This window comes from Apiospora marii (assembly GCF_038362585.1).
Source record: "Apiospora marii strain CBS 49790 chromosome Unknown utg000001l_segment0_segment0, whole genome shotgun sequence".
Lineage (NCBI taxonomy): Eukaryota > Fungi > Ascomycota > Sordariomycetes > Amphisphaeriales > Apiosporaceae > Apiospora > Apiospora marii.
The window spans coordinates 4,833,533-4,853,489 of NW_027117372.1; the positions used below are offsets into that span (position 1 = coordinate 4,833,533).

The 19,957-nt window shown below is 56.0% G+C and overlaps 9 protein-coding genes across 9 annotated transcripts; 7 read left to right on the top strand and 2 right to left on the bottom strand.

Moving 5' to 3' along the window:
- Positions 1-353: 353 nt before the first annotated feature.
- Positions 354-5,451, top strand: PG985_001580 (uncharacterized protein; the record flags this gene model as incomplete). The annotated part of the gene is made up of 14 exons (XM_066821349.1): positions 354-482; positions 534-622; positions 685-787; positions 880-1,254; positions 1,350-1,385; positions 1,452-1,594; positions 1,663-1,789; positions 1,869-2,489; positions 2,546-2,679; positions 2,743-2,865; positions 2,904-3,072; positions 3,188-3,448; positions 3,781-3,987; positions 4,039-5,451. 14 exons carry the CDS (start codon positions 354-356, stop codon positions 5,449-5,451), a joined length of 3,930 nt encoding a protein of 1,309 aa, XP_066692228.1.
- Positions 5,452-6,186: 735 nt separating this feature from the next.
- On the top strand, positions 6,187-6,908 carry PG985_001581 (scytalone dehydratase; the record flags this gene model as incomplete). Its single annotated transcript, XM_066821350.1, has 3 exons — positions 6,187-6,214; positions 6,268-6,365; positions 6,432-6,908. 3 exons carry the CDS (start codon positions 6,187-6,189, stop codon positions 6,906-6,908), a joined length of 603 nt encoding a protein of 200 aa, XP_066692229.1.
- Positions 6,909-7,512: 604 nt separating this feature from the next.
- Positions 7,513-8,561, top strand: PG985_001582 (uncharacterized protein; the record flags this gene model as incomplete). The annotated part of the gene is made up of 3 exons (XM_066821351.1): positions 7,513-7,942; positions 8,023-8,343; positions 8,431-8,561. 3 exons carry the CDS (start codon positions 7,513-7,515, stop codon positions 8,559-8,561), a joined length of 882 nt encoding a protein of 293 aa, XP_066692230.1.
- Positions 8,562-9,289: 728 nt separating this feature from the next.
- Positions 9,290-10,532, top strand: PG985_001583 (uncharacterized protein; the record flags this gene model as incomplete). The annotated part of the gene is made up of 4 exons (XM_066821352.1): positions 9,290-9,689; positions 9,724-10,059; positions 10,116-10,225; positions 10,293-10,532. The coding sequence occupies 4 exons, from the start codon at positions 9,290-9,292 to the stop codon at positions 10,530-10,532; spliced, it is 1,086 nt and encodes a 361-aa protein (XP_066692231.1).
- A 780-nt stretch (positions 10,533-11,312) lies between these two features.
- PG985_001584 (uncharacterized protein) lies at positions 11,313-12,494 on the top strand (the record flags this gene model as incomplete). Its single annotated transcript, XM_066821353.1, has 4 exons — positions 11,313-11,745; positions 11,797-12,120; positions 12,172-12,278; positions 12,336-12,494. 4 exons carry the CDS (start codon positions 11,313-11,315, stop codon positions 12,492-12,494), a joined length of 1,023 nt encoding a protein of 340 aa, XP_066692232.1.
- Positions 12,495-13,164: 670 nt separating this feature from the next.
- PG985_001585 (uncharacterized protein) lies at positions 13,165-14,209 on the top strand (the record flags this gene model as incomplete). The annotated part of the gene is made up of 2 exons (XM_066821354.1): positions 13,165-13,537; positions 13,602-14,209. 2 exons carry the CDS (start codon positions 13,165-13,167, stop codon positions 14,207-14,209), a joined length of 981 nt encoding a protein of 326 aa, XP_066692233.1.
- Positions 14,210-14,922: 713 nt separating this feature from the next.
- PG985_001586 (uncharacterized protein) lies at positions 14,923-16,746 on the top strand (the record flags this gene model as incomplete). The annotated part of the gene is made up of 1 exon (XM_066821355.1): positions 14,923-16,746. The coding sequence occupies one exon, from the start codon at positions 14,923-14,925 to the stop codon at positions 16,744-16,746; it is 1,824 nt and encodes a 607-aa protein (XP_066692234.1).
- Positions 16,747-16,965: 219 nt separating this feature from the next.
- PG985_001587 (uncharacterized protein) lies at positions 16,966-18,024 on the bottom strand (the record flags this gene model as incomplete). The annotated part of the gene is made up of 1 exon (XM_066821356.1): positions 16,966-18,024. One exon carries the CDS (start codon positions 18,022-18,024, stop codon positions 16,966-16,968), a length of 1,059 nt encoding a protein of 352 aa, XP_066692235.1.
- A 466-nt stretch (positions 18,025-18,490) lies between these two features.
- Positions 18,491-19,773, bottom strand: PG985_001588 (uncharacterized protein; the record flags this gene model as incomplete). The annotated part of the gene is made up of 6 exons (XM_066821357.1): positions 18,491-18,521; positions 18,577-18,805; positions 18,908-19,015; positions 19,069-19,338; positions 19,406-19,550; positions 19,606-19,773. The coding sequence occupies 6 exons, from the start codon at positions 19,771-19,773 to the stop codon at positions 18,491-18,493; spliced, it is 951 nt and encodes a 316-aa protein (XP_066692236.1).
- Between the last annotated feature and the right edge of the window lie 184 nt (positions 19,774-19,957).

Genomic DNA, 19,957 nt, shown 5'->3' on the forward strand with positions numbered 1-19,957 from the left:
ATTATTGGCTGCGGCTCAATATTTCGGGATGTCTTACCTGCACGATTGACATCTTCTGAAACGTGACACATCGAAAGAGCTGGTGACAGTACGACCGAGTCTTCGGTTCCATGCTCCTAGCGAAGCACTCCTGTACGACTTCATTGCCGTGTCATTCGTTTCATTCCACATATGAGGTATCCGTCTGGTTTGCCCTGGGTCTGCTTGCATAGATACGTATCTGAGCTGAATCGCTTTTAAAAGAGAGGATCGTGTTGAGGGCTGGCATATCCTCCTTTGACTACCATCCTCCCAAGCTTCTTTCTCATTTCAAACCCTCGGGCTATCTCGCCATTTCCACCTTCTCCGTTACGATGGCTGAACCTCCAGAGCAGGCTCCGACTCCAGCTCCGGACGAGCCTGCGGCTCCAGCTCAACCCGAGGCTCCAGCCCACACGGATGATGCTTCCAAGTCCCTTGTGGCTATGAAGCTAGCCTCGGAGGTGACCGTTGCTCCGCCCACCACTGCCAAGAAATGTGTTAATGTTTTGTAGACGGTTCGAAATGCCATCATTTCCGCCATCCCCGTCGCCAACAACCAGATCTTGACGGTCTCCGTTCCCGGTACCATGATCAATTACAAGTAGGGAGCTCAGTAGCGCGGCAATTATCATTGAACCTGAATATTCACTCACTGGTGGTTAGGGACTTCCTTTACAATGCCGATGAGACCATCAAGGCACCCCTCGCGGTTCGGGTGGCCGAGGCTCGGCTGGTGGATAACATGATCCCCTTGTCCAAGTTCACGGTACGTCAAGGCCCGCCCGCGACCATGTTGGTTTACATTGTGGCGGAAACACAGAGCTGACTCAACTTGCAATGCTCGTCGTAGGCCGGCAGAACGGGCCCGTCGCACGCAGCTACCTCTCGACACTGGACTTCATGGTGCCCGTCGAGGCGTCGGTCTCGGGCGCCATCGGCTACGATCCGTCCACCATCATGGACGAGCGCCTCAAGACGGTCCGCGACCGCTACAACAAGGCCATGGACACGCTCAAGTCCCACGACGAGTCCGCCGGCCTCTTGGCGTTGGGCCGGTCCAAGCTGGAGACGTACGTCATCAAGCAGGAGATCTGGTCCAAGGAGGTGGAGAAGTACAGCCACGCTCAGAACGCGGCTCTGGCCCACGTCCAACCTCCACCGGGCGCGTCGACCAGGCAGGTCCAGGACGCCAGGGAGCTGTATCTGCAGTGGATGCAGGAGCATGGGCGTGATGTAAGTGGGGCAGCCGCCTCGGATCCGAAGGCAAGTCCCGACAACGACGGCTGACGGGGTGTGCATCGCAGTACAAACACACGATCCAAACCAAGTATATGGACTGGGTGGTGCATGGCTACAAGTTCATGGTATGTGAATGACCCCAAGACCACAAGACCAAGTCCAGGCGAGTTTCCATCCTTACCTCGCGACAGATCGACTTCAACTTCGGCATAGTCGACATCTCCTCCGGGGTCAAACGCATCGAAAACAGCAAGGAGGCATTTCGCAACCTGAGCCTGATCGCCGATGACGGCGTCAGCGAGTACAACAGTGTCATTTTGACACCTAGCCATTGGTGAGCAGAGCCTCCCCCTTAAACCTCCACCCTGGCCAACCCATTGATTTCCGCCTCCAACAATGCAGGGCGACCATCATCAAAGAGAAGATCGAGAACTGGGATCAGCGAAACAACAAGCCGACCGCCTCGGAGCGGCGGGCCGAGCTGAGGCGCCTGCGGAACCTCCTCGCCTCCCACGAGGTTCTGCTCAAGGTACGTAAGGAAAAGAAAAAAAACCCGTGGCCGAACGTTTCAATCTCCCCATCGCTGACCCCATACGATCCATCCTTAGGGCGTCGAAGAAAAGGCCCTCTTCCCCGTCATCGCCGAGCGGAAGGCCGCCGACGAGGGGGGCCTACGCAAGGCGTACGCGGCCGTTTACGCCGATATGGACGACAAGGCCAACGCGAAACTCAAAGGGCCACCGCCGGGGGAAACGGAGCGCAAGGGGTTCCTCGACCACTACAAGCCTGCCGGCGACGGCGGCGCCGAACCGTCGGGTGGCGAAGGGGCTGCCGAGGAGGCCAAAGGGCAGGACGCGTTCCGGAAGCTGGCCGAAGCGCAGGCCAAGTGGAACGAGACGAGCCTGGACCGCAACAACGCGGCGGTTCGCTCGGACGCGGAGAGCCACGTCAAGGAGGCGCAGCAGTGGTTGACCCGAAGGATCGACATCATCAAGGGCGACATCGAGGAGTTGGAGAAGGAGCTCGGGGGCGGCTCCGGCAGGATCATGCCCATCGAGGTGGTCAACGAGAAGGGGGTGGTCGTCGAGGAGGAAGCGCTCCAAGCGAGCCCTGGTGAGAGGCCCTTTACCGCAGCATGCTCTCTCTGCAACAGTATCTCGCTAACAGACGCCACGCACGCAGAGTTGGTGGGCCGTCCAGTGCCCGTGAAGGCGAGTGAATGGACCAGGGTACAGTCGCTTCCATGTGTCAGCAGCGGGTCAAGGCTAATTTGATGACCCCACAGGTATCCTGCAAGGCCGCCCGTTCCAGCGAGTCCAAGGAGTCCTTCACTCACGAACAGGCCAGTTCCATTGCGGCCAAGGTAGGGTATGGCTTCGTCAGCGCTGGCGGGGGTGTGGGCCATGCCAACAGCAGCGCGTAAGTCTCTCCATCTACCGTCGCTGTGCCCCAGCTCAACTGACTGGCACCCGGGATCCACAGCAAGGCCATGTCCTCCATGGCCAATCTCGACGTCGAGATCACGATGGACACCATGGTGGTGGAGATTGACCGTCCCTGGCTGCATGAGGACCTGTTCTACGATGCCGAGCTGGACTCTGGCAAGTAAGTCCTCAACGCTGGCCACACTACCATCTTTGTAGGAACGAGACTTACTCACTATGCGCCTTCCATCCCTCCAGATTCGACATCTCTCCCGGCCCGGCCGAGCTGAAACGGCTTTACGAGGCCGACGAGACTCCGAAGGGACCCTATCAGCAATTCTCGTCGTACCCCACGGCCTTTGTCGTCGCCGCCGACGTCGAGCTGAGCGTAAGCCGCCTATTCCTACCCCTCCTACTCCCCCTTCCTCTTTCTTTTTTGCTCTTCTTTTCTAGTACTGCCAACCAGTGCGTTAACACACCTCCCCCTTGCCCTCCACCCACAGTTCTCGGGCGACACCACCCAGCTCGAGAGCGCCGTCACGGCCTCGAGCACCGAGGCCAACCTCTCGGTCGGGTACGGGCCCTTCTCCCTGTCGGGCTCGCACAAGCAGTCCGACTCGCACGCCAAGACCAAGATGGAGGCGACCGCCACCGGCTGCCACATCTCCATCCAGGCGCCGCAGATTGTGGCCTGGGTGCAGACGCTGCTGCCCCAGCTACTCAAGCCCACCAAGGGCGAAAACCCGATGGCCGGCCTGTTTTCCGTGGGCGCGGGCACGGGCGCGACGGGGCAGGCCGGCGGGTCCGCGGCGGCGTCGCCGTATGTGTGGAAGTCTTGAGCACGTGCGGGGCAGGATGACTGAAGGGCAGGGGATCGGGTGGCGATGGGCTGTCGGTGACAAATTGGGAGATCCTTGAGATAGGCTGCTTTTTAGCTCCGTTGATGCGATGTTTCTGGGAAGGTTTCATTCGACAGGGACTAGAGTACCCCTGAATATGATGATACAAAGGTTATACACTAATAGGGGCGCTAATGCCCCCCTGGTTGAACCATATGCATGCATGTGCGCCTGTGCCTTTCAATTTCACGTTTCAGGCCAGAGCGCCCGTACGAACATCCGACGAACATGCCAGCCATAAGTATCTCCCATTCCTCTTTGCCCACACTTGGGCTTCGACTGTTCGACACATTTGCTCACTAGACACCATGCACCTCTTCGACCTTCCTCCTGAGCTCGTTGGGCCAGTGTTTGAAATCATTGCCGGTTCTCGTGAACTCAAGCGATTCATGAGATTGCGCATTGTCAGTCGTAGGTTACCAGTTTCATCATGATGTAACACCGAAGCACAGTAGCTTCTTCTCTTCTCACACCGTTGCGCCCATACAGGCATGTTCAGGCACTACATCGACGACGTCATCTTCCGTCTCCAACTCCTGCACAGAATTCCCAAGTCGCCTTCGAAGGAATGGATCCTGGCCCCGCGACGCGAACCCACCCATACGGAGGCGTGCTCTCTGGTCTTCCGATATCTGGCTTATCAGGCATGGATCGAGACGGAGCCCAACTCGCTTCTGGGGCGCGTTCGTCGCGCTGCCGTCTCCATCTCCGAGCAGTTAGACGACGCCGGATTGCCCGCCGTCATGTCTCGTCTGGGATCGTTGTGCCGCCTTGCAGCAAGCAACGAAAACGGCCCGGGCATTCCCTGGATGTTGTTTTGGTCCGAGGATCCAGATGAGATTCGGTTCCATGATGGGCGCTGGTCTATCACCTGTAGTGATCAAGACCTCGAGGACGACCTTTGCGTCGCGGCCGCCTATCTCGGCTATCGGTCGCACATCCAGAAGGTCGTAGCGCAGCGCCGTCTGTTGTGCCCCTGGGGACCCACATCGCAGGTCACCAGCAGAGTCTTCGGTCGCACATACGACGCCGCCGTCATGAGCGGGGACATGTCCATGCTGCGGCTCCTCCTGTCGTCCAGCCCGAGCTACGTACCGGACAAGCCTCTGCACCGAAACGTGCGCCGCACCACCCTCGAGCTTGCCGCCATCTTTGGCCACCGGGAGGCATACGAATTCGCGCTTGGCAGCAAGCCAGACTCGATGCGAACGTCCGTCGAAGACGTTTTGCAAGAGCTGCAGTACCCGGACCAGTACGACCGAGCTCTATCCATCCTGCACGCCAACCCATTCAGTCGGGGAATCGAGCTGCTTTCCCGCAAGGCAAGACACGGCCACGGGGAAATGGTCAAGTACCTGCTCGATCAAGGCATCTCGCCCAACCACGAGCACGGAAAGGAGGAAGGCCCCTTCTGCCGGCCCTACAAGCCGCTGATCCAGGCCGTCGAGAAGGGGAATCCCGACATCGTCGACCTGCTGCTCGAGCGCGGCGCCGACCCGAACTGGTTCCACCCCACCAACACCCCGCTCATGACAGCGGCGCGGCTGAGCCGTCACGACATCGCCGTAGCCCTCCTGGTGGGCGGGGCCGACGTCGACACGGGCTGTCCGCCGCCCATCGTGCTGGCCGTGCTCAAGGAGGACATGGACATGTTCCGCCTGCTGCGCGGACGCTTCGGCGCCCGGCTGGACACGCCGGAGACGGGGGGCTGGGCGATGGCGCTGGCGCGGCTGCACGGGCTGGAGTCCATGGTGGAGGTCCTCGAGGGGGAGGGCGTGGGGAGGGATGTGGTGCTGCACCGCTGCGGGCGCTTTGAGGAGTTGTATCCGGATTTGTATCTTTATGCGTGGCCGCCGGTGGAGTTTTGATTCGACTGATTGGGATGATGCCAGAGGGTGCAGCACCGCATCAGGAACATGGAGGGCTGCGAAAGAAAAAGGAAACTGAAATAAAAAAAAGCAATAGCAAGTATATGGCGATATCCAACAGGGAAGAGTCAAGCTAGAAATCTAGTAGGTGGCAGATTCATGTGGGATCGCTCATCGCTACTTGGATCCGTGATACATTCTCAAGGTGGCAGAGGAGATGGCAAAGCGCTCGCAAGCTCTGCCTCGCGCCCAAGTAAGCACAGTGTCAGGTCTAGCGCAATTGGTGCCAATTTGTTGCTTTCCCTTAGCAACTGCCACTAGACTATGTGCCTGTCAATGGAAACCGCTGTTCGCTCTTGAATGGCAGAAAGAGTCCATTAAAAGGATTCCTTACTGTCGAATGCGCTGTCCTAGAATGAAACGCTGCAGAATGGGGAGCAGACCGGTCAGATCTTGGCGCAGGGATCGAGGTCCGTGATGTAGTTGGGGTAGTCCGGCGAATGGGGCCAGCTTGTCTTGGGCCGGCCGATCGTGCGCGCCTGGGCCAGTGGGGCGCATGTCCGGACCACCACTACGATCGGGGTTCCGACGAAACAGATGTCTTGTCATCAAACCTTTCTGGCCGCCTATATAGGCGGCAGTCCCACCATCCTGGTCTCCTGGGTGGTCATTCTTGCTCCTTACTTTAGATCATCATCCCAAATTTCACCATTACAACAACGAAATACCATCAATATGGCTGCCGGAAACATTACCTTCGACGGTAAGAAATTCCTAAAACCCCTCTCTATTGGCTTTTTGCTGATGTTTTATTAGACTACCTTGGCCTCAACGCCTGCCTGGTGGAGTGGGCCGACAGCTACGACACCAAGGACTGGGACAGACTGAGGAAGTGCATTGCCCCCACCCTCCGAGTAAGTCATTCCCTCCACCGAGTAAAAACTCATGATAAAACCACCCACAGTCTAACCCTTCACCAGATCGACTACCGCTCCTTCCTCGACAAGATCTGGGAGGCCATGCCGGCCGAGGAGTTCATCGCCATGATCTCGAACCAGGCCGTGCTGGGCGACCCCCTGCTCAAGACGCAGCACTTCATCGGCGGCAGCAAGTGGGTCAAGGTCAGCGAGACCGAGGTCGTCGGCACGCACCAGCTGCGCGTGCCGCACCAGCGCTACACCGACGCCACCCTGTCGGCCGTCGCCGTCAAGGGCCACGCCCACTCCACCAACACGCACTGGTACCGCAAGGTCGGCGGCGTCTGGAAGTTCGCCGGGCTCGACCCCCAGATCCGCTGGTTCGAGTATGATTTCGACAAGGTCTTTGCCGGCGGCCGCGACGAGTTCGGCGAGGAGGCGGAGGCGGCGCAGCCGGTCTCGGAGAGCGTGGATTGTCTGCAGCCGGTTGCGAGTGGGGCTGATAAGGTGCAGGAGCGGGTTACTGTTTCGCAGATGTGAATACGTAGCTCGGCGATTGCCACTTGTATGTATACTATGCACATGATCCAATAAACGTGCGGTTCAAGTCAATTACATATACTTTAATTCCACATGTATGTCTCCAAGTGTCATGCTTCTTGTCTTGGGCAAAGAATCTTGAACGAGACAAGTTTGTTTCTATCCGATATTCTTTCATATTCGCCGGTTTCCACGCTCAACTGGGAGTTTCCGTGTAAAATGCTGGGGCACGCCATCGGTGTGCAGCCCCTGGTCCGTTTGTCGTAGGCCAAATACTGTTTCTCATTTGTAATAAAGGATCGAATATAAGCTTGGTCCGATCAGTTGAATGTGATATTAAGGAAAGGATCAGGCAAGAAAGATTCTTTAAGCTAATAAGCCTTGATTTTGTTCGTCTTGTTTCTTCTTATTCTCGGAGTTGATAGCAATCTAATCGTCAATCTTGCAGCCTGAGAAGCTCTTCGGTACGAACCACCTTGTCCCTCATAAATCAATGTGCCCTCCTCTTGAGATCTGAGATGTCTTCTATCGCTATCAAATTCATTCACCACTCGCATATGCATCAGAACAGCGTCCCATCAGCGACATCAAGCCATATCAAGCCATGGCGATCCTACCCGACCTCCCCGGCCTCGAGACGACCATCGAAGTCGGTGGACAGACACTCCAGGAGTACGACGTACCCGAGTTTTGCAAGGGCGGAAACGAGACCGACATTATCATGGAGGCTGCCGAAGATTCGTACACTGTGACCTTGGACGCCAAGAGCATCCCGCTTGTCACCAAATACGTCGAGGCCACTACCGACAAGCAGTTTGGGTTCCGTTTCCGCACTCAGCTCCCGTTCACCTCCAGTTGTCACCACCTAGCCATCGAAGCCCAGTTCGATGGCATCAGAACTCCACTGAGGCACTTGTTGGATGTCAACCCGTTCGCCAACAGCTTGGACATACTCCATGACCGCGTCGTCGCCCGCTGCGATGGCAGCGTCACCTATTTCGACTATGTCTTCAAACTCGGGGATCTCAAAGTCGGTCTGTCATTACCTCGCTTGCTTGTGTGACTATTATGAACTCGCTGCATCAACAAGGAATTATGTCTAACATGAGGACAGATGAACCTGGTGATGTACCATTGGAGAACCTGGAGCGGCAACAGCATTGCGCACCTAACCGCGGCACCCTTCGATTGTTCGTTTACAAGATGAACGGGAGCGCCAACAGAAATATCGACAAGACGGCAAGAATACCGCCCTCCTTCGCCGACCAGCCGAAAGAGCTGCCCAGAGAGATTTTCGGGCCGCGCGGTCTGAAGCACCGGGTGTATTTCGAGAGGCTCCTGGCAACCCGGGTGCTGAACCAGCAGTACTATGACGACTACCAAGACGACATGCGGCGGCCCTGCGCCATCTTCGAGTTCCGATACCGATCCAAGCGTGAGTCAAAGCCGTGGCCACCAATCCCATGGTGTTCTCAGATTTGACATAATGTTGTTGCTCGACAAGCTGACCACGTTGCTGTAGAGGAACTCGTGGGCGAGGAGGTGATTCCGGACCTCGACCCCATCGACGGGCTCTCGAATGAGGAGATACGGCGCCTTGCGCTTGTTGGACTGGAATACGAGGAGGTAAGTCAGCATTCATTACACACTTGAGGTATGACTTTCACTCCAAGAAAACTCAACTGTTCAACAGCAGGTCAAGCGGAAGAAGCCAAAGGGAAAGGAGGATACCGAAGCAGGTCCTACCACTGGACATAACTTGCGTCCCAGGCGAGCAAAGTAGGGTGGGTGTCTTTAGTTATGGCTTTTTTATGCAGGACAGCGGGCATTACCTGGGAGAGCGATTTGAGGTTTGGTTGGTATACTGCCCGGAACGTGGCTAAAGGAATGGGATTGAAAACGTCATCCGTGGAAGAGAGAATATGGTATTAAGCTGCTTAAACGCGACTACCCGTGTGGAAGAAATGAGAGAACAATCGGTCCCATTCATAAGCTCAAAGCAGAAATAGTAATATATTTCTTAATGCATACCTTCCTACGATTGTACCATTTTACAATACCTTTTATCCTACTCGCACCTACCATTTTCCCAATTCCAAACGTACTCAGGTTGGCACGCGAAAACTCAACCCTCCCATACGCATTCCTCTTCACCACATACCCCAGCAATTCATCCCCTTCACATCTACAACCTCTGCTAGGTTTTCCTACTCGATGATCCATCCTCCCTCCCTCACAATATCAATACCATCTATCCTCCTCGTCTTCTAGCCTAGATTTTCTCTTTTCCATCTGACAGTCTCAGATGATCTCAGGGTATAGACCATTTTCGGGTCTGCACAGTTCCTTTCGTACTCGTTCTCTTCTCACCAACCTTCATCATGCCTATCACCGAAGCACCCCAAGGCCTCAAGTTCTGGCTCACAGATCGCAATGGCAATATCATCCCGACATACGATATGCCTGCCAACGACACCAACGACCAATTCCCAAAGGGGTTCGAAGACATTGATCGTTGTGTCAAATACGTCGAGGCTACACACGATCAACACTACATCGTCCATTTCAAGAAGGACAGAGATTTCAACAGCAACTGTGATCACTTAGCCATTGCGTTCGCGATGGACGATAATGGCACAGAACTACTTCATGAGCCACCTAAGGAAGGCAGAAGAGGAAACCTAGGACAAGACTGGAATGTACAGCAGGGGTCCTTCCATTCTATTGGCCCCGATGGATCCGTCAAGGAGCATTTCCTCAGGTTCTGCAACATTGTGCCCGGTAAGTAATGGATGAGCATTCAACTGACTGATAGTTGAGCTGACCTGCATGACCTTAGTTGACAATGGTGAGGCACCAGAAAGCAACGAGAAGAAGACGATGGGGGTTATCAGAGCGCAGGTCTATAGAATGCGTCACTCCGGCATAATGAAGGCCAAGCGCAACAGGCACAGCAGACGCCTGCCAGAAGCGATTCCCCAGGAAGTCGGCAGTAAGGATATAGCCAAGGGTGCGCTCATCACCACACGCAGCGCTTACGATACACGGCCATGCGAGAAGACTAGAGGGGTCGACTTGAAGCTAGAAGAGTCTTACCAAGACGAAGGGAAGCGGCCTTTCTTCGTGTTCGAGCTGCGATACTTGAATAAAAGTAAGACTTCCATGTTGAAAGGATAATTGGATGACATCTTGCTCACAGTTCTATAGGCGGTCTGATTGAAGCCAAGGTTATCGAGCCTGATGTGTTGGAGGGAAAGACGCCTCAAGAGATACTGGCTCTAGCCCGACAGAAACAACGAGAGTTGATACAAAGCAAGGTAGGTTTTGCGTTCATTTCCGAAGTACAAGGCATTTACCAAGATTCCTAACCGCGATATTTTTTAGGAGGCTCGCGAGGAGTCTGCTCGACGCAGTGTCAAGCGCGAACAATCCGAAGCTCCTGGCCCGGGACCATCTCGCAAAAAGATTAAGTTCAAGGAGACTGTCCGATACGATGGAAAACCCGAGATTAACCTTGACTCGCCTGCTGAGGAGTCCGACCCCGAGGTCGACAATGTCATCAAACGCGAGGTGGGCGATGGCGCTGAATCCGGCGCTGAAACTGATGGCCTTTTTGTGAGCTAGGCTTACAGCATCTACCACATGACGATCTGGGACACGCTGATACAACAAGGATGGGGCAAGATGTATATTAATACAATTATGCGATGAACTTATGAGCATAATAAGTGCGTTAGCAGTTTGGTGGTTGGTAATCTATCAAGAGGCAATGGGAGGAATGGTACAGCGGGACTAGGAGAGAAATCATTACTTGGGCTCGCGAGGACGTGGCTGCCCATGTGCAAGCCATTGGGGACCACGCAATTTCATTTGGGAGGCCTGGAAGATACACCTACAACAATTGCCATTACTGAGATAGAACAATCCATAGTTTAGCATTGAAAGCAAGCAAGCAAAACCACAGTACTCGTTGATTGAATGCGCTCTTACTGTGTTGGCCGGCTCAGGTGGTGACTGAAAGGTGCCTCAAACCTGCACTTTTTTTTTCTTCTTTTTTTCCGATTCATACCAAGACTCCCCGGTAGAAATGAAAGACTCATAAACCTGCACAGCACCTGACTGCCTGCTAATTCTCCCAACTCCCAGACCTTTTCACTTCTGCCTCACCCACAAGCCTTCCCACCCAGGTAACTGGGTAGCCGTCTGAAAGTCAAACCCGTCAATCCCTTGGGTGACTTGACCACAACACCTATTTTTCCTGTGCCTGTGGGTGGCATCTGGGTTTTGCCATTTCTCGACGCGTTCCTCAACTTCCCACACACACACACACATCACTCTCTCACCTTGTCAAAAGCCCTCTCTCCCGTCGTTACCCACAGACGTTGCCAACCTCAACACCCCTCCATGGCTGTCATCGACGAACTCCAAGGCCTTGAGGCCTGGGTCGAGATCAACGGCCAGAGAGCCCAGGAGTACAGCAAGCAGGATGATGATGATGGTGACAACGACATACAACTCTTGGCGTCGGCGACCAAAACCGCAGATCTTGTTGCTCTGAATGTCCAGGCCATCCCCCATGTCGTCAAGTACATCGAAGCTATCCCGGACCAATATTTTGCCATACACTTCAAGAAGGCAGCAGATTTTACCCGACAATGCGACCACCTGGGCATTACCTTCACAGTCGACAAGAATACGACAAGTCTTTGTCATGAGCATTCCCAGCCCAAGCGACATGGGAATTCAGAGTGGCACAAATATTCAGCGCACGTTTCTTCTGGCAACGACAAGATTGGATTTTCGCGTCACCTTTACAAATTTGGCGAGGTGAATCATGGTAAGCATAAACACCTCAACTTGAAAAACACCTTGAACTGACAAAATACAGTTGAAGCCTATGACTTGACCAAAGAATCACTGGACAAGGCGATGGGCAATGCCAAGCGCTACGGATCGATCGCCGTGATCGTCTACCGCATGTCTTCCTCGAAATTTGTCAAGCGCAAAAACTATAGCAAAGCCCCGCCGGCCAATCTGCCCCAAGAGGTACCCGAAAAGGTCTTCAAAGGTGCTGCTGTAACCCACTGTACCACATTTGAACATCAATCAAGGACAGGGAGGCCGCGATGGGTCGACTACTATGAGGAGAATATCTTCCAAGATCCCCTCAAGCGACCCTGCGCAGTCTTTGAATTCAGGTACCGTTCAAAGGGTAGGCTTCCCATTGAGGGTGTTTGAACATGCGTTGCTGACTACGTTTCAGAGGGACTGTACCAAGAAGGTGTTCTCGAACGGCCCGATCCCGTGGACGACATGAGCCCCGAGGAACTTCGTCGCCTAGCCCGTATTGGGCTGGACCACGAGAGCAATGTAAGCACCATGTTCGCTGCATATCTGATACAACTACTAACGTCCCATTTCTGGTAGAACGTAGCGAAGCAAGACCCCGACCAGAAGATCAAGCAAGAGGGTGCCGGAGATGTACTGAACCGCAAACGCTTCGCCTCTGGCACCGCGGATTCGCCCCGAAAGAGATACAAGGAGACTGTCCGTGACGACGGGAAGGTTGAGGTCGACCTTGAGTAGCCGGACAAGACGCGGCCCATCTTGCGACTGGACACTGCCGGTTGACGGGATGGCATGGTCTTGTGACATTGCCGGGGCCTCTGAAGCAGTGTGAAACGAGGCATTCATGTACAATACGGAAGGGATTGGGACTGCTCAAAACGTCCTTCATCATGGTCATATTGCCATCAATGGGTTGACCTGAGTTTTTTGGTACCCAAGTCGTGGATCAAGCTAGACAAGTTTTACGCAGATGTGAATGCAATCACCATTCACAAGAACTACACATTGAAGATACGATGGGGCCTGTCGTAATGATTATGCCGTTGTTTAGTGCTAGTAGTTCCAGTAGAGCCGAAGGAACTGCAAGTGGGATAATGATCTCACACTGGAATCTGGACTCGTTCGAATAACCATATGCACGGGCTCACGTTCATTCCGTTGGTATCTTTTACCGTGCTCTAATTGCTGGTGTAATGGTCTGCAACAACGCGTTTATTCGGTCTGTTTTGCGTGGAGAATATTGTTTATTCCATACGGAAGGCACGCCAAGTAGCGTACCTGCCTTCCTTTGATGGACCAAGGCAACCAACTGACACAATATTTTGCCCCACGCGTGGAAGCCATTCAAACCAAACCAAACCAAACCTCTCCAACCTCACTTCCAATACTGTACAGAACTTCCAACGCCATGGCCATCCTTGATGAGCTCCCCGGCCTGGAGGTCACAGTCCAGGTCGACGGTTACAACGTGCGCGAATACACCGATCCCTACACCGACCACCACCGTCGAGCCTCGCGAGGCAGCTGCCCGAAACTGGTCAAATACATCGAGTCCAAGACCGGCGCCAACTTCTCGGTGTGCTTTCTGAAGGATCCAGAGTTCAAGCAGCTCTCTCATCACATTGCCTTCCGTGTATACGTCGATTCCATCGAAGCAGGCTTTTTCCACGAGCCCAACAGCTTCAATCGTCGCGAATGGGGCGTCAAGGTTGATGGCGGATCTTGGAAGAGCCAACACGGGATCACGTCCTACAAGTTCCGATTCGCCGATTTCTCTGTTGGTAAGTTGTTTCCTTCACTCTTTCCTCACGTTTGCCAATCTAACTTGTTCTTTCCTTCCTCCAGTACCTAATGAAGAGTTCTCCCTGGAGGAAATCGAGAATCACAAGCACGAGGCCTCTCGAATCGGTACTATCAAGGTCTCGGTCTACGATATGGAGGAAGGCATCTTCGTCGAGTCCAACCCCAACAGCCGCGGAGGCCGCGATGAGAGCGCCGACGAGGCTCTGACGCGCCAGGACTTCTTTGCCGAGAAGGCCGTCAAGGGGGACCGAGCCCTTACACACAGCGTCGACTTTGGCCAACGTCGTGAGATGCCCCACGGACGCATGCACCGCGACGGCCTCGTCAAGAAGAGCGTGTGGGCCGACCCGCGAAAGCGCCCGTTTGCCGAATTCGAATTCCGGTACCGGTCCATGGAGGGACTCGTCCAGGAAGCCATCGTCTCCCGCACCGATCATATGGATGATGAGCAAGTCCGCGAGTATGCCCAGACCCTGGAGCGCGACAACCTGCGTCTGCAGACTCAGAACGGCCGCAAGCGTCGTGCGCCTGCCGACGGCGGGGAGGTGCAACACCGGGATAAACGGGCGCGCATGGACGTTGATCCCGTTGTTATCGACTTGACGCAGGATGACGAGGAGGATGACGAGGATGGAGATTATTGGTGGTAATTGTAGTAACGGAATGGGATAATGGGATAATGAGACAATGGCTGGTAATGATGTGGAATAATCAGCAGTGGAAGTAGTGGAATAGCTATCTAGTTGTATCAATGACAGCCACAGTACACGTCGAGTGCGATCCCTATGCCGGTCGAGTCTCAGGTGCTACAAAACAGATACTAAGCGTAGATCGTAGGATCGTTAGGGTCCCAAGGTTGCACAAGAAATAACAGTAATCCGACTGGTATCTTGCTTCGTCCAACGAAAATCATGATATAAACTGATTTTAATTTGGGAAGAATAACGACAAAATAAACGAATTTACGAAATCTTTGTGTAGCGTGAGTGTGCGTGTATACATCGAATCGATTGGTTGCGGTGATGTTTGCTGAGTTCTAAAAATAGCGTTATCGTGAGGCGATCTGCAATGGGATTCGACGAGCTGCTCAGCTGTTGATCTCGTGTAACCAACAACGATGACCCCACCATGGTGGCCCCTCGGGTCTCGTGCTTCACGCACGCGCCAATGTTCCGACTGCTACCAACCTTCTTGTAAACAATTCACAGGAGGATTGATGTGAACATCATTGCATCACCGAACTCGTTGCCTTCTCTTCTCTTTTGCATCGTGCATGGGTTCCCTTCACTGTCCAATCCTATCAGGCTAGCACACCTTTTCGGCACATATCCGAAGCGGTTAGTGACCAATCAATCACGAATCCATGGATCTGCTGCCCGTCGAGATCTGGTGCTCCATCTTCCGGCTTCTGGACCCGGTCGGGCTCGTCGCGGCCAGCCAGGCCTGCGCCAAGTTCCGCCAGATCATCCAGCCGGGCCGCGTCCATTTCGTGGAGCGGCTGCTGGCCCTCGAGTGTCAGGCCGAGCACGGCGGGCCGGTGCCGCGCTTTTACGCCAACAACTACGAGCTGGAGCCCGCCTGGGAGGACGAGGCGTGGACGCGGATGCGCTGGGCTTGTTCGGGGTGTCTGCGCCTGCTGCCGGACGCGGCGTTTGATAACCATTCCCTCTTGCGTCTGGGCTATCGCAAGCCCGCGCCGGGTACGCCGAGTAGCCTGGCCGTGACGAGCTGGGAGGCGTCGGCGGACCTCGCGCATAATCGGAAATGGACGGCCGAGGATCGGGAGCGCCTGCGCGGGCAGGAGAAGAGGGTTCGGAAGCAGTACGGGATCGCGCTCAGCTGGAACTGGGACATCCCCAAGGACTCGCAGGACCCGCTGCAGCGGCTGACGTCGTTCCAGGACGCGGGGCTGCGTGAGTTCGTGCACTGCCGGCTCGAGTACTTCCAGTGCATGGACATCGAGGAGGAGCGCGACATGTTCGACCGCGCGGCGGCGGCCATCGAGGGGGAGCGGACGGGGTTCCGGCGCCACCTGCGCCGGTGCAACGAGTGCCGCTGGCTGCGCGGCGAGATGCGGGTGCGGTGGCCTCGGTCTGTCAACGAGCAGGGCCTGCGGCTCTCGGGCCCCAATATCGGTACGGACAACGTGCCCATCGTCCGCAGCCGTCAGGTCCTTCTACCCTCGCCCCTGGACCGCTGGTTCCCGGGCTGGTCATCTATTATAGGTGAGGGTGAGTGGGACGGGGACGAGGAGGCGGCCAAGCCGCCCAAGACGGGCCGGCCGCTGCACTTCCGCATCTATCACAAGCTGCGCCAGCACGAGCCGTGGACTATGTACATGGTGCGCTGCCGCGGTTGCGCGCGCTGGCAGGAGCTGCGCGCCTTCCGGTGCGGCGACGCGTTCCCCAAGTGGCGGCCCGTCTCGCGGTCGCAAGCCATGGAGCAGTACGAGAACTGGGACGGCGAACGGCTGACGGATGGGTACCTGGACAAGCTCGTCTGCAACCGCTGCTACCGGGAGCGACACGGCGACGAGCGGCTGGCCCGGGACCTGATGCTGTGGTGGGGCGTGCTGGCCGACTCGGAGCTGAGGCGGCTCGAGTTCGACATGTCGTACGGATGGCGCATGCTGGAGAGGCACGCGCCCAGGCTCTTGTTGCACGACGACGACGAGGACGCAGCAACTGCGGACGGTTCCGGTGGCACGGCGGCGGCGACGGCGATTCCCATGTGCCGCTCGACGGGCACCGTCCAGTTCGAGCTGGTCAAGGACCGAGCGGCGCTGCGACGGCGCCAGAAGCGCTTCGCCGACCTGCTGTACGGCCCCGACGACGCAGACTTCCCGGCGTCGTCGTCGTCGTCGGGGGACAAGGATACAAGGGGACTCGCGCGCCAGCAGATGACGCCGATCGAGAGGGCCCTGGAGGAGGACGAGACGACGAGGGCGTGGATGGGGTACTGGGCGCGCGAGTACGGGACCATGGACGACTGGTGGTTCTGGCTGCGGCGGTGCAAGGAGGCGTTCCGGGCGGACCCGAAGCTGCTGCTCATGGAGGACCGCGACTTCGTGGCCGGCGTCATTCGAAGAGGGGCCGAGTTGGAGCGGCCGATGGAGTGGTGGCCTGTTTCGGCTTGGGATGCTTCTGGGCCGTGGCAGGCTTCTATACCGTGTAGACTTCGCACTTAGAAGGGGACGAGGAAGTATGGGAGGAATATTATTTGGTGGCATACATTGCGTGGGCCCTCCCTGCTCATGGCTACTGGCATCTATGGTGGTGGAAAATTACCAATTCGTCCATCATACAAGGTATACATAGCGACGGCATATCCCTATGTGCTCAGCATCTCGCATACATATCGTTGCCCGCAGCCCGTACGGGTCAATCCAACCGAAATCCAGAACGCTTTACTTCCCCTCAGCCCAAAACCGATCCAACGCTTCTTGCCTGACCTCGTACGCCCAGTGATGACACGTCTGGTGCACCACCGGGCTCACCTCCCCACGCTCCTCCTCATCGTCATCCTCGTCGAACACGCTGCGGACGCCCATCTGCACGTACTTCTGAAGTAGGCTGCGCCGCCACCGGCCCGTCTCGCCGACGCACTTCTTCCACCGCGAAATCTGCCGCTCGTCCTCGCCGCTCTCGTCGCTGATCCGCCGCCCCAGCCAGAACCGGCAGTACCACTGGAACCACCCCCGGACGTCGTACTCGTGGCGGATCCAGCCCGCGGCCTCCCACTCCTCGATCGACTGCCCGCAGCCGACGCCGTACTTGTTGACGGCCGGGTCGTACTCGGTCGACGTCAGCTGCTTCTCGATATCGAAGCCGCCGCCCGCGGTCCACTCCGGAGGGAGCTCGCGCCAGTCGTCTTCGATGGTGGTGCCCAGCCGCTTCGAGTAGAGGGGCCGGAAATAGGTCCCGCCGAAGGCGCCCTCGCGCAGGATCGACTCGGGGGACTTGTTGGGGCGGAAGGAGGGGTGCGAGGCGAAGTGGTACTCGCCCGTCGTCTCGTCGCGGGTCGGAGGCGGGGCGGCGGGCGTCCAGGAGGTCCAGCCGGCGCGGATGGAGTCGAGATCGGGGTTCTTCGCAGCTGGAGCGGGGGAAGCACTGGTCGGTTTTGCTGTGGTCGTCGCCTCGGTCGTGATCTGCTTCTGGCCCTTGGTTCTGCTGTTTGGCGTCGCTGCTGCGCCTTTCTTCGTCTTGGTGGTGCGGGAGGACGGCTCCGTTTGCTTTATCAGGGCGTCTTCGTTGTAGGTTGCCGGTCGCGAGACTGCGCTGGCGAGGCGCCTGGAGGCGCGGGTCGGCGTTGCTGGGTCGAGTTTGCGACGTTTGGGCGCCGGCGCCGGCGACTTGACTTCTTTCTTCTCTGCCAGTGGTTTGCTGCCCTCTTCCAGGCCGAGGTCTTGGACTAGCTCGGCGTTGCGCTTGATGTTGGCCAGTCGCCTGGCTTCGTAGCCATCCATTTCTGCTGCGGCGTGATGCTACAATTTCCAAGCGTGGTTTTTTAGCAAATGCCAAATGTCAATAATGGCTTGATCGGAATGTTGCCCGTTTCGCGTTGCCGTTGCGCGACTGGCATTTGGAATACGTCATTGGTTCAGCTCAATTGCGATTAGTTTGCAGCTCGTAGGGGTCTTTTGTTCTAGAACAGAGAGCTACCCCACCTATTCGGGGAGCTACAGGGACATGGTAGCTCAGCCATAACGATTGCCAACACCGAAGTCCACTGCGGGAAGAGAAGACGATGTTTTCATCTGCGGAATGAGATTGGTCTTAGGTGCAGCTCTAAGTGGATTTCGCGGTAAGCTGACGGCTCTATGTACGTACTCGCTAAATCGAATCCATCAGTCCCAATCAGGCTTGCAGAGTAGTCTCCGGCCTTCTCCAGCTGTAAGGGCTTCGCAATATCGATATCAGGCATCTCAGGTCTCATAGAGGTTTTCGTCCATAAACAACATAGCTAAATGACCAGGTCAGTAAGAACATAAGCACCCACGACGATCATTGAGACTTACAAGTAACTGTAGCCTTTCACCTTGCCCTCCCTCAGCTCGACCTTGGTCGCCTGCACGAAGTCCTCGATCTCCTCGGGCGACATGCCCGCGTTGCGCAGCAGCAGGTAGCTGACGCCCCTCAGCCCATCGTGCATGTTTCGCTGCTGGTAGGCTCCGATCCGGGCGGCCTGCAGGTTTCTAGGCCACGGGCTGCAGGGCACTTCGAACCTGTGCGCCTGGATCTCCGTGACTACAACGTAGGTTTTTAATGGTCAGCTAGATTGCCTTCCCATTTCCCGCCTCTTGCGCAAACGAAGAGGAGTTCCACGAGGAAGAGGGATGGGAAACCTACAGCCAATATTCTTGAGCCAACTGTCGTAGTGCTTGGCTTTTCGCACATCAAAGCCTTTGGCCGTGGCACCGGCAGCACAGTAGTCGAACCACTTGCGGATATGCGAGTCTTTCAAATGGTCAGCCAGATGTTCGATATTTCGACTCCAGGGTTAACCTTACCTTCAACGCCCTCCCCATCCAGTTCCATCGTGCCGTCCTGGATCTCGATCCATCCTCCGGGTACGAGATGATCGTAGACTTGTTGGAAGAGCCTCTTCGGGTCGCGGATACCAGTGACAATCTGCCGGATGTGGATATAGTCGAAAGTGGGATCCCATAGCCAGTCTTCCTCGCAGTCGTCCTTCTCAAAGTGGCAGTTCGGAACTTCTGGCTGGGGCTGGATCTTGCTCAAATCCGTCCCTACGACATACGACCCAGGATTCGCTCGGGCTGGGCATGCAAGTCAACAACAGTTGAGCGATACTCTTCGACGAGATTAGACCGGGGCAGTACCCACCGAATTCGAGGGCCCAGATCCCCGTCCCTGTGGCGACGTCCATGACTTTCTTGGGAGTTTCCACGATCGGCGCCATGACCAGCTTGCCCCCGAGGATGAGGGTCATCATGGCATGTTGAAAATCAAGACGGTCTTGCTCGGCCTGCTTGGGTCCATGAGCAAAGATCTCCTAGATGGACGTACGACAAGAAAAGCCTGACCTCGTCGTTTGGCAGTAGGTAGCTGCCCTCCTTGTATCCGTGGTATCGCCTTCCAGACTCTCCGACGACATGATCGGGCTCATAGATGGATGACCCGGTCGGTTCACGTATTAGCTCCTCGTCGGCAAAGGTGGGGGAGAAGGCGTTCATGGTCTGATCTGCCGCCATTTCGCGGGGAGACCCACCCAATGGGAAGGGAGCGCAGGCCGGGATGGGAATCTGCCGTGCTGTATGCGAAGCGGTGGCTGGCTATACTGGGCGAATCGGTTAGCGGCCGCTGTGAATCTGCCTGATCGAATCTATTTTGGTTTCGAGTATATCACATACAGTTCGAGCTATCGTATTCACGAAA